We start from the raw sequence: 13,557 nt of genomic DNA, 5'->3' as shown, positions 1-13,557 counted from the left end.
TGTTTCAATTTCAGCCTTATTGGGTCTTTTTCTTAAATTCCACAGTCTGTCCAGCTAGTCTGTTGCTCCATTCTTTTGATATGCATATAGAATTTTAGTCTGCGTTTTTCATATCCGAGTAAATGTTGGTATACTGTACTTTGCAACTTCTTCATTTGCTCTTAGTGTATCTTCCTTCTTCAGTATAACTTGAACCTAATATTTTTCTGACTGTTTTTCGTCCTTTCATTTGGATTTCTTCAGTGTCGCTCTTTCTGTTTGTAATGTGTGTTTCAGTCCCATGAAGACTCTCTAGTTTGATGAACGTTGTAAAGTCTAGTCTCAGTTTTGTATATGTTGAGATGATTTTTTATTTCATTAGAGATATCTTCTGTAAATTTATAAACTGTTTCCCTTCTGTGGCAACGAATTTCGTAACTAATCTTTTTGCAGGCCGGTCTTCTGAATGGTTTCACCGAAGTATTTGAACTGAGAAATTCTCTATTTTCTCGTATTTAGTTATTAGAATTTTGTGTGCCCGTTTATAAAAAAGGATTTTGTTTCTTCAAATGATATTTGGATACCTAGTATTTCTACTGTTTCTTTAAGAACTTCTGTTTGCTTTCTGCTGTTTGAATGTGCTGCCAGGTCGTCTGTAGAAGATAAGTAGTCTGTCCTAACATTGGTTGTTCCTAATTTGATCGGCTCATCAATTTTAAGCCCTGATTTAAGTTTCAGCCCATCTGGGTCATTTTTTCTCAAATACAGCTGAAAAGTATTGGAGGAGTGGGAAAAGGAACCAGCTGACTCTTGGGAAAAATTTCGAACAAAAATTACAAAGAAGGCAAAAGAACTGATCCCATTGAAAAAGAACACAAAACACCCCTGGTGGGACTCTGGATGTGAAAAAGCGCTGGAAGAAAGAAAGAAAACCTTTCTGAAGTAGAACAGTAAAAAAATCCCCAGAAAATCTAGATCACTTCCACAACACCAGAAGACAAGTGGCAAAAACAATCAGACAAGTCAAGAGGAAGTACCTCAAGGAACAGTGTGAGTCTATTGAAGAAAATTTCCGTAACTATAATGTACGAGACTTCTATAAGACCTTTGCTGGGAGAATCAATGGATACGGCTCACGAAATCTATGTTTCAGAAAACCAGATGGAAAACTAGCGCTCACAAATCGGGAAAATTGTGAGGAGCTGGCAAGATACTTTTCCGGACTCCTCAATTGCCCTGAACCTTCTTCAAGATTCCCTCAAAAAACTGCTATCTGCACAAATCCAGAATCCCCACCACCTACACTAGAGGAGATCCAAAGACATATTCATAGACTGAAAAACAACAAGGCATCCGGAGAAGATAATATCACTGCAGAACTACTTAAAAATCTTGGACCAAATTCCCTCAAAGAACTCACTCAAATCATCACAGACATTTGGCAGACAGAAAAACTACCAGAAGATTGGGAATGCGCCCTAATTCATCCGCTGCATAGAAAGGGAGACATGGCAGATATAAACAACTTTCGAGGAATCTCCCTTCTCCAAGTCACTTATAAAATCCTCTCAGCTTGTCTTCTTCAACGAACACAAGAACAACTCGAACACAGTATTGGTGAATACCAAGCTGGCTTTCGTCCTCACCGATCCTGTGCAGAACAAATTTTCAATTTGAAGACAACACTAAAATACAAAGCAGTCAGAAACAGTCCGATCATTTGTTCCTTTGTTGATTTCGCAAAGGCCTATGATTCAATCGATAGGCAATCTCTCTTTATTATCCTTGAGGAGCTAGGACTCGATCCAAAAACCCTAAACCTTATCAAAGAAACGCTCACAAACACAATTTCTAAGATAAAGTCCTGGGTGAAATATCAGAGCCCTTCCTGATCAAAACCAGCGTCAGACAAGGTGACGGCTTGTCTCCACTCCTCTTCAACCTTGGCTTAGACAAAGTCATCCGAGAATGGGAAAAAGAACTGAAGAATCAAAATTACTGGAAGCCTATACAACTAGGAAGATCAAAAGATGGTATTAAAATTTCATGCTTGGCATTTGCAGATGACGTGGCCATTCTAGCAGAAAACGAGACCACAGCAATTAAACAGATAGACATTCTCAAAGAATGCGCCGAAAAAGTTGGGCTACAAATTTCCTTCCAAAAAACCAAATTCATCTGCTCAAAATTTGAAACTCAAAAACTGACTACAAAATATGGACAAATTGAGAGAGTTCCATTCTTTAAATACTTAGGCGAGGTCCTAGAACCCACAGGGGGAGAGAAAACTGCACAAAAAGTTCGACTGCAAAAACTGAAAAGAGCATACTGGAAAACCCACAACATCTACAATAAGAAGTGTCTCTCCATTCACTCAAAAATACGACACTACAATACAGTAATCAAGCCCGAAGCACTATATGCCAGCGAAACACTCACACTTCATAGAAAAGGCGACCTGGTAGGCATCCTGAAAGAGGAACGCAAAATTATCAGAAAGATTTTTGGCCCAAAAAGAACCGAAGATGGATACAGGTTACAGTCTCGGAAAACTACAAAAAAATTATCTAACCTCGCCGCAGACATCCGTAAAAGAAGACTAAAATTTTACGGTCATATCCACAGACTCCCAACACCCAGACTCTCCCACAAAATTTTAATATACATTGAAAAATTGAAAACCATACCCTGGATACAAGAAACCAAAACAGATCTAGCAAATGCACAAATAAATTCTTCAGAAGTTATAAACAGAAATGTATACAGGCAAAAAATCAATAGTTGGAAAGTACAACCCGAGAATGAAGTTTGCAAGAGACAGGGGACAAAATGGACAGAGGAAAGAAAGAGAATTCATGGGGAAAGAATGGGAGAAGTTTGGAGAATTAAAAAATTGAATCGGAAAAGCTTTGCGTGATCCGTATGGGTCCAATCGCACATAATAATAATAATTGGAGAGGGTCGATCATCTTGTGTCATGGCTCTTTCAATTTCGAAATATTCTGAGATTTCTCCTCTGAATTTGATCTTAGATTTTGTACCATTAAGTGTTTCACCAGTAATTGCAGTGATTTAGTAGTCCAGACACTGTCAGAAGATGTTGGTTTTTATTTTGGCGTTGTTGCAGTGATTATCGTTTTTGTTTACTTTTAGGCCTTCTGTCGCGATTTCAGTCAGTTTCAACTAATATATCATAAGCATTATTTGCATGTTAACAGAATCGGAAACATTTGGAGGATTTTAATTTTATTTTCGTCCACTGAATCTTGCGTAAAACTAGACTTCAGCGTCATTTGAAATTGTACAAATGATAACTTTATTCGATGGACATTTTCTAATTCTGTCGTATAGCTTGGTTGACGTCATAAGACTGACATTACAGTTCACCGTAATAAAGCAAGCAGTTTCAGCTGAAGGTGTTTAGTTCCAAGTGAGATACGGAAGTTACTGAAAAAGTGAACGGAGAAACAGGTGGCGCTAACCTCAAATGACACCGCATTTTCGTCTCTGTGTAAGAGTATACTGGTGACACTGATGGTGACCATATCGAACTGCGGTAGACAACATGTTTTCCTCGTACTATAGGCCTGTGAGGTTCCTTTTAGTTGCTCACTTCGTTGACAATCACTCACCTCCTTGTCGTCAATCATAAAATCTTCTACAGTTATAAAATTATTTATTTCTAAAAAGTGAAGCACAACCCGCTTTCAGGATATGTATCCCATCTTCAGCTACATATTAAAATGTGAGTCCACAGAGCGACAAATGAGGTTGAAATATGTTAAAATAGTGCATCCCTGGTACACAACCCAAAGTTGAAAGTTTGGGCATTTCTACTCTGCGTTGGGCTTGGTACAGGTCTGATGGGTGTCTATGCAGCACTGTGTTCGAAAGACTGCCGACCTATCCCTTTGCGAATCTATGCGTGGCGCGCCCCTAAGCGCTGACCGTTGCCCTCTTCGGCGAGAGGCTTTTGGGTTTGAGTTGATCTGGAGGAGGAGACCAAACTGCGAGGTCATCGGTCTCATCGGATTCTGTAAGGAAGTCAGCAGTGCCCTTTCAAATGGACCATCCCTGCATTTGCCTGAAGCGATTTAGGGAAATCATGGAAAACCTAAATCAGGATGGTCGGACGCGAGATTGACCGTCGTCCTCCCGAATGCGAGTCCAGTGTGCTAACCACTACGCCACCTCGCTCGGTGGGCTTTTGGCAGACCAAAGAGGATTTCCTGTGCAAGCAAGCAGGATGGTAATTCGAAGTGTGATTGCAGATAGAGATCATAGATTACTGGTGGAACAATGGTAAATGAATCAGTGTGTGAAAAATAGAAAACACAAGAAAGTGATGAGGATACGGGATTGGAAACTGAAGGGGGATTTTAAAGTGCTGAGAAATGTAGAGAATTAGTCACCCAAAAATTTCCAAAAGAAGTTTTCTGCGACGTAGAATAAGAATGGAGTTTATTCAAATGCACTTTAGTCGAAGCAGCACAAAAAGTATGTGGTAGAACATCTGGAAAGGAAAAAGTAAGACAGACAAGTTGGTGGGATGATACCACAGTCCAAGCAGTTAGAAGAAAAAAATGGAGCAGGGAGAAAGTGGCGGAAAACTAAAAATGACGAGGACCACAAAAGATAATAGAGGAAAAGAGGAAGTACAAATAAATAGTGGAAACAGCAAGGAAAAAGGCTTGGAAAGAGTTTGCAAAAAAAATTGAAATATATGTGAAGAGCAATAAGAAAATGTTCTATAAAATGATTAAAAATAAAAGGAAGGCTTCTGAAGTACCAGTAAAGATAGAAACAGATGATGATACTGTGATTGAAGATCCAGGGAATATAAAAGATCTCTGGTGAGAACATTTTAAGAAACTGTTAGACGCTGAGGAGCAGGTACACGAGGAAACAACAAATAATGGAGAAATTGAGAGAAGTTGGGCAACAAAACTAGGACAAATTACACGGGAAGAAATGGAAATAGCTATGAAGAAGATGAATGGGGGGAAAGTTCCCAGGACCTGATGAAATATCAGTGGACATGATAGGAGCAGCAGGTCCAGTGGGAATGCAGTGGCTGTGTAGAGTACTATCAAGTGTGTGGAGGAATAGTACAATACCTGACGATTGGAGAAGATGGGACATTGTTCGCATCTTCAAAAAAGGCAATAAAAGACTTTGTAAAAACTACAGAGGAATAACCCTTATGAGTCATACATCCAAGATTTTTTAAAGAATTTTACTAAATCGAATAAATGAAAAGATAGGGAGAGCTCTGAGTGAAGAACAGCATGGGCTGAGGAAAGAAAAAAGCACTATCGACCTGATATTTTCCATCCATCAACTGTTGGTGGAGGAGTATAACAAAAGTGTGATAATGGTTTTTATAGACATAGAAAAGGCATATGGGTCAGTTAACAGGGAAAGACTCTGGGAAGAAATGAAGAAGATAGATACAGAAGATGGATACATTAATGTAATAAAGACAATGCACAGAGGATACAGTGGTAGAATTAGAAAACCATTGGGGAACTCTGAATACTACGAAATAAGACAATGACATAAACAAGGATGTATTCTACCCCTGCACTTTTTAATGTTGTGATGGAGGGAATGAATAGGGCAGTTAAAGATATAGTAAAAGACTAAAAGATGATTTTTGAAGATGATATTGTAACATAGGGCGCTAAAGAGGTACATGTACAGTAATAACTTGATGCGTGGAAGAAAATAATGAAAAGGTATGGATTAAAATAATTAAAGATAAGAGTGAAGTAATGGTATCTGGAAGAGAAAAAGGGATCAACGGATATATTACTTTGAATGGAGAACCCCTCAAAGTGGTAGACAGTTTCACTTATTTAGAGAGTGAAACATCTAGTGATGGAAGAATAACCAATGAAAGTAACAGGAGGTTACAGAAGGGAGGCAATTTCTACCAAACAATAAAACACCTGGTTTGGAATAAGGAAGTTTCAGAAAAAGCAAAACTTCTTATGTATAAGATTTATTACTTCTCTATTGTCACCTATGGAGGAGAAACATGGACAATGACACAAAGGGACTGGAGGAGGCTGCAAGCAGAGGACATAAAATTTCTCAGAGCAGTTAAGAGAAAAACAAGAATGGACAGAGTAAGAAATGTAGATATTAGAAAGAACCTTAAACAAGAAAGTGTGAGAGAAGAAATTGAAAAAAGAGATTAAGACGGTACTGGCATGTTAAGAGGATGCGTGGGCAGAGAATATCCAAAATTATGGAAGAACTGAAGATGGATGGAAAAAGACCTAGAGCGGGCCCTGAACACGATGGAAAACGGGAGTGAGAATATCTGTGGAAAGGAGAGGTGTATCCTGGCAGCAAGTGGAGGAAGAAAAGTGGTGGGAGGACCGAGCCAAATGGAGAGGACTCGTCAGCACCCAGACCCGGCAGTAGCTGGAGCGAGATCCGGATGTAGATAGATCCTGCTCAAGCCATGTACCAGGGATGCACTATTTTAACCTATTTTAACCTCAATTATGCATCCTTTGTGGACTCAAGCTTTAAAACGCACCTGAAAGTGGGATACATGACCAGAAAACGGGTTGTGATGTCCTTTTTAGAAACAAGTAATGTTATGATTGACGGTGAATAACAGATGTGGATGTCCCGTCGAGAGAAAAGTGTGCCTCCCCTTGTCTATGTAGATCGTTACATCATTAGTATTATTTGAGGATCGGTTAGGGGAAGTTCACTAAACAAAGTGAATTGAGATGTCACTTTTTTTTTATTCTATACTTTGTCGACATGTATTATGGTAAGAATCACGCTACGGGATTCGGATAAAACCTCAGTTTCCATGAATGATTCAATCTTGAAGGACATTATCTACTTGCTAATTATTGCCCAATATCTTTCCGACAAGCGACCGTAAGATTCGTTACACTATTTGGCTTTCTTTTGAATACTTCCTTCGACAGCGTGTTACTACACAGAACAAAATCAGTAGCACAAGTAATAGTTCCATTTGAATCTGACAATTTATGGTTCGTTCCTTAAATATTTGTTCTGCTGGAGTGCCTACGGAAAGCAGAGCCTGAAAAACAGGACACATCTTACTGTTCAGTGGCTATGGAAGTAATATCTACACGTAAATAGCATTTCTGTCGAATTTTCAGCGAGCCAATGCTCTCATGCTTTTACGGTGAGCCCATACTAATAACCACAAACCCAATGAGGGAGAATAAGAACGGCGTTGAAAATGCGAGAACTTTGAACAGTGGAACATAAGAAGCCCCCAAACTTATACCATAGATGATTCAGAGCACTCTTTTCTTAGCTAAGAAAATTCTCTGAAAATTCACAATATTGTACTGAAAGAAAAACAGTCATCTTATAGGAAGCTGTAGAGTGAAAATAATCAAAATAAACCAGAATCTGTGGAGATTACTCTAACGGTGCAAACAGCAGCACTCACCGATCCTTAACGAGGTGCTCTATCACCTGATATAAAAAATTATAGGCTACTTCAGCTCCTCCTAAATACATGCCTAATAAAGTACTGTGGTGTTCAAACCACCATTCAGTTTGAGAACGGCTTTACCAATGTTTACCCTATTGATCCAACTGGCTTCTTGCGGCGCTGCCAGTACTCTTTTTTCGTTCTATTAACATTTGTGAACATCCCAAAGAACCAAACAGAGCTCAAGAATATCAGTTTCCTCTTGCTTGGAGAGCGCTACTGTTCTTTATTTTATTCCAACACCGGTTTCGGCTTTTGTATGACTCTGAGCACTATGGGACTTAACATCTGAGGTCATCAGTCTCCTAGAACTTAGAACTACTTAAACCTAACTAACCTAAGGACATCACGCACATCCATGCCCGAGGCAGGATTCGAACCTGCGACCGTAGCGGTCGCGCGGTTCCGCACTGAAGCGCCTAGAACCGCTCGGTCACACCGGCCGGCCTGCTTTTATACTGAAGCAATTGTCTAGTGGAATCTGAAACTGATATTGTAAATGCCACCAAAAGTTGTACATAATGATTTAATGAACATTTAAATAATATACATAAGGGGAAAGTAAGAGTTAGAACATTAAAAACTTTTTTAATTTTACGCATGTACAGTATTAGTTCAGAAAAAAATAAAAGAAAAATTTAGCTTACATTGGCGAGTCACAGTCAAATGATTAAGAAAGTAAAATCGAGTCGATTTAAAAGTGATTTAACCAACAACATCGCAGGAATAATGGGACTCTCACGATTATAAAAACCATAAATTTTGATAAATTTAAAATATTGACATGCTTTAACATTAAAAGGAATTATATTTTGACGTATTATAAGTTTTAGATTGCATGCTTTACCAATGAAAAGCTAAAGGTAGTTTTCTATATCTAATGAGATTCTAAAATAGTCGGAGTGGACGGTACATAAAGTTACGTCTTTAAGCGTGAGCGGGCGAAAGTTAAAGTTAGAACGCTAGGAACTACAGAGGTCTCTGTCGTTATCTTGGGTGCAAAGTGTGCTCCTTACGTGATAAAGACGTGTTTACTAACATCTGAACGCAAAACGAAATTGCGGAGTGCTTTCAACGGAAGCTGTCGATAACGATGTGGTATACGTAATCTCCAGAGTCCACAGCTGTGGCTAAGTGCCGTCAGGAGGACACTAGTTCGGTTCACGGAACTGCCAGGGATTTTTCTTTGCTGGGAGAACTGATATGGAATGCACACAGCGTCATGAGGTCAACTGAGGAGCTTCTCGACCGTTTAGTAGCGGCTGAAACGTCAAGAAACAGATAACGACCGAGAGGGCGGTGTGCTGACAACATGCCCATCCCTAGTACGCGGAACTTTACGTTTTTTTGTCAGTTCAGAAAAATCATGTATCTTAGTGTGCACTTTTCGCTGAACGACGTTTCCTTGGATTGTTGCAGGGGAAGATAAATACCTATTCTAAATATACGTACGTAAAGTATCCCTTCTAAATTGTATGAAGAATTACAAAGTTGTTTTCGGTACTGTGCACCGTGCGGCTGTCTTATATGAGGTGACCAGCGAAGACGGATTTACACCCTATGTTTTTCCTTTTCATTTCTGTGTGTTCTTTGTATCGCGTTTTAAAATTACTCCCTGTTTGTCCGTTGCGCTTTACAGTGAGATAAGTAATACGGGCATACCATCGTTCCGATATAAGTCTTGCGTTGTGTTAATGTTGTGTGTTAAAAGACGTAGCGGTGAAGATTCTGATTTATAATCTACGTGTAGACCACGTGGTTTTTTTTTTTTTTTTGTTTTTTTTTAAATCTGAGTTTATATCAGGACTGGCCGTAGAAGTGAAATGATACAACTTGTTTTTTTACTTGATTTCGCATTTTGTTAAGATTGATTTCTTTGAGGCGAAATGAAATTATAAATTTTGTCAATTACCAAGCTCTGACAGTCGTTATTCTGGGGCGTATTTCGCCATCAGTTAAGTTCCTTTTTTACTTCAGCAGCAAACAGTCGCAGTTTAAGGAATTTACTTATTGTAGCTAGAAGGAACGCCTTTTTGTTTTGAGAATGACGACACGATGAATGAGGAATGATTAGGGAATGAGACGCTTAAAGTAGTAAATGAGTTTTGCTATTTGGGGAGCAAAATCACTGATGATGGTCGAAGTAGAGAGGATATAAAATGTAGACTGGCAATGGCAAGGAAAGCGTTTCTGAAGAAGAGAAATTTGTTAACATCGAGTATAGATTTAAGTATCAGGAAGTTGTTTCTGAGACTATTTGTATGGGTTGTAGCCATGTATGGAAGTGAAACATGGACGATAAATAGTTTGGACAAGAAGAGAATAGAAGCTTTCGAAATGTGGTGCTACAGAAGAATGCTGAAGATTAGATGGGTAGATCACATAACTAATGAGGAGGTATTGAATAGAATCGGGGAGAAGAGGAGTTTGTGGCACAACTTAACTAGAAGAAGGGATCGGTTGGTAGGACATGTTCTGAGGCATTAAGGGATCACCAATTTAGTATTGTAGGGCAGTGTGGAGGGTAAAAATCGTAGAGGGAGACCAAGAGATGAATACACGAAGCAGATTCAGAAGGATGTAGGCTGCAGTACTTACTGGGAGATGAAGCAGCTTGCACAGGATAGAGTAGCATGGAGAGCTGCATCAAACCAGTCTCAGGATTGAAGACCACAACAACAACAACGTCGGAAGATGTAGGTTTATGATAAATTCCAAAAGCATGACTAGGCTGATTCACAGTAATAGAATGACCTAAAAAATTAATGCTTTTATCACGATGGTGCTCAACTGTAAAAGTAATATTTTGGTGTATATTACTAAAGGCGCTTGCAAATTGGTCGATGTTTTGTTGCGAGCCACAGAATGTTCTATGAAACCCAACCCAGTTATATTGATCTTATTGGAGCAAAGCAAAGAATGTCATCAACATATCGTTTGTAGTACGCTATATAGACAGTAACTTCAGGCTGGTATTTAAAAAAATTTCTTTTTCACTTGCTCGTATATAGTAACGTGCAAGCGCGCTACATTGCGAAACCGAGAGGTTGGTTCACGTGGGATCGAATCCACGCGGCGGATTAACAACTGCAGGCTAGTACACAGTCCATCCTGAGAGTGATTTTTAGCCGGTTTCCCACACACGTTTAAACAGATGTTTGGCTGATCTCGAAATTTCGCCTCAGAGAATATGGTACACAGCAGTTACAATACGATAATATACAGGAAAACACTAACACGATTCACAGAGATATAGCGCACTGAACTTCCCTCCCTGAGATCACCTTGACGGTTATGACGTCGGGATGTGTGCCTGGATGCAAAGTTACATAATGTAATAAAATTTACCAAATCGTGAAAAAGCAGTCTACATCCCTGAGGCAGAACAAATGCTAGGGAAGAAGAAAGAAGAAGAACATTTGAAGAATTTATTTCCCAAATGATTGACGAAGATAGCCGCTCGTGTAGGTGCCAAAGGAGGCCCATAGTTAATCTACCCTTTCGAAGGTAGATTTTTTTTTTTGAAAAGGTGATTAGTGTTGGTATAGTATTACATCTAGTAACCTGATAATTGTAATAATTTCTTTGGGGGAAGGGGGTGGAGTATCTTCAGTGTTAGCAGTTGATTTAATTGATGTCATATCGTTTATAACCGTTAGTGTACATATTTGTGACCGCTTGTGAAGTAAAATAAAGAACCTTTTAGTAACTGGTGCGGTAAGTGATTGACTCAAAATGTGTCGTTAGAGAGCCCTGTACGTGTTCTCCTCCAAACATATACTTTCTGCTCAGAGTTCTAGCAGCAGATGGAAGCCTTCCGTTCTCAGTGCAGCGGATCACACGAGACGGGGCCAGCTGGTGAGCTCCACTTACTGGTAGAAGTAGTCCTGCGCCTTGACCATACGCCTCCAGTTGGGCGTGCTGATATACCGCCAGGGCGAGGGCTGCACGTCCAGCTTGAGCATGCAGTCGAACACGGTGTGTGCCGCCTCGATCATCCGCTGCGGTTCCGAGTCTGGGGGCAGGTTACCCTCCAGACAGCCGAGGCGCGTGTCCAGGGCCACCAGGGAAATGGCTGTAAGAAAACAGTCACAGCTAGTGGAGATGGGATCAAACGCAAAAATTCAGTCCTGAACAGTATGCATCAAGCAACAATGGTAAATGGCCTCACGTCCCAGGCAAATGGCCTCACGGCCCAGGCTGGAGCTTCGCCAAAGGGTTGAGGAAGATTTCCAAAGGTCTGATAGGAACCCGAGAGATAAGGCGAGGAAGATGACTGGGAAAATTATCAATTCCAAACTGGGAGTGTACTCGAACTGAAGTACACTCTGCCTACACTGATCTGAATTCACAACAAAATAACAAGACTAATTATACACTCATCAGAAAAAGTTTTGCATCAGCCATTTATTTCGAAATTCATGGCACAAAAATTAGCTGCAAACCCAATGTGTTTATTCATTTGCATTGTGTTCAGGTCACCAAATTAAATCAACAAACATTTGTGTAACGACAAAACTGTGTGTCAATAAAATTCTTCTGGGCTGTTGACCGCATTGTCAAGATATAAAATTGTCCGACGTTTCGGCCACTATTGGAAGAGACCTACCTCAGGACTGTGCTGAGCAGATTGCCATCGGACATACACTACTGGCCATTAAAACTGCTACACCTCGAAGATGATGTGCTACAGACGTGAAATTTAACCGACAGGAAGAAGATGCTGTGATATGCAAATGATTAGCTTTTCAGAGCATTCACACAAGGTTGGCGCCGGTGTCGACACCTACAACGTGCTGACATAAGGAACTTTTCCAACCGATTTCTCATACACAAACAGCACTTGAGCGGCGTTGCCTGGTGAAACGTTGTTGTGATGCCTCGTGTAAAGAGGAGAAATGCGTACCATCACGATTCCGACTTTGATAAAGGCCGGATTGTAGCCTATCACGATTGCGGTTAATCGTATCGCGACATTGCTGCTCGCGTTGGTCGAGATCCAATGACTGTTAGCAGAATATGGAATCGGTGGGTTCAGGAAGGTAATACGGAACGCTGTGCTGGATCCCGACAGCCTCCTATCACTAGCAGTCGAGATGACAGGCATCTTATCCGCATGGCTCTAACGGATCGTGCAGCCACGTCTCGATCCCTGAGTCAACATATGGGGACGTTTGCAAGACAACAACCATCTGCACAAACAGTTCGACGACGTTTGCAGCAGCATGAACTATCAGTTCGGAGACCATGGCTGCGGTTACCCTTGATGCTGTATCACAGACCGGAGCGCCTGCGATGGTGTACTCAACGACGAACCTGAGTGCAAGAATGGCTAAAAACGTCATTTTTTCGGATGAATCCAGGTTCTTTTTACCTCATCATGATGGTCTCATCCGTGTTTGACGACATCGCGGTGAACGAACATTGGAATCGTGTATTCGTCATCGCCACACTAACGTATCACCCGGCGTGATGGTATGGCATGCCATTGGTTACACGTCTCGGTCACCTCTTGTTCGCATTGACGGTACTTTGAACAGTGGACGTTACATTTCAGCTGTGTTACGACCCGTGGCTCTACCCTTCATTCGATCCCTGCGAAGCCCTACATTTCAGCAGGATAATGCGCGACCGCATGTTGCAGGTCCTCTACGGGCCTTTCTGAATGCAGAAAATGTTCGGGCCTTTCTGAATGCAGAAAATGTTCGACTGTTGCCCTTGCCAGCATATTCTCCAGATCTCTCACCAATTGAAAAAGTCTGCTCAATGGTGGCCGAGCAACTGGCTCGTCACAATACGCCAGTCACCATTCTGATGAACTGTGGTATCGTGTTGAAGCTGCATGGGCAGCTGTACCTGTACACGCCATCCAAGCTCTGTTTGACTCAATGCCCAGGCGTATCAAGGCCGTTATTATGGCCAGAGGTGGTTCTTCTGGGTGCTGATTTCTCACGATCTATGCACCCAAATTGCGTGAAAATGTAATCACATGTCAGTTCTAGTATAATATATTTGTCCAATGAATACCCGTTTATTATCTGCATTTCTTCTTGGTGTAGCAATTTTAATGGCCAGTAGTG

The 13,557-nt window shown here is 40.7% G+C and overlaps 1 protein-coding gene across 1 annotated transcript in view; it reads right to left on the bottom strand.

Annotated features, from left to right (window-relative positions):
- LOC124612957 (probable cytochrome P450 301a1, mitochondrial) overlaps positions 1–13,557 on the bottom strand; it is a 284,020-nt gene that overhangs the window by 42,866 nt on the left and 227,597 nt on the right. Inside the window, exon 7 of the mRNA XM_047141477.1 lies at positions 11,351–11,552. Within this exon, the coding sequence (XP_046997433.1) occupies positions 11,351–11,552 (202 nt within the window). The remainder of the gene's footprint in view (positions 1–11,350; positions 11,553–13,557) is intronic.

This window comes from Schistocerca americana, chromosome 4 (assembly GCF_021461395.2).
Source record: "Schistocerca americana isolate TAMUIC-IGC-003095 chromosome 4, iqSchAmer2.1, whole genome shotgun sequence".
Taxonomy (NCBI): Eukaryota; Metazoa; Arthropoda; class Insecta; order Orthoptera; family Acrididae; genus Schistocerca; species Schistocerca americana.
Note: the sequence above shows the minus strand (reverse complement) of the source record. Positions and strands in the feature narration are given on the sequence as shown.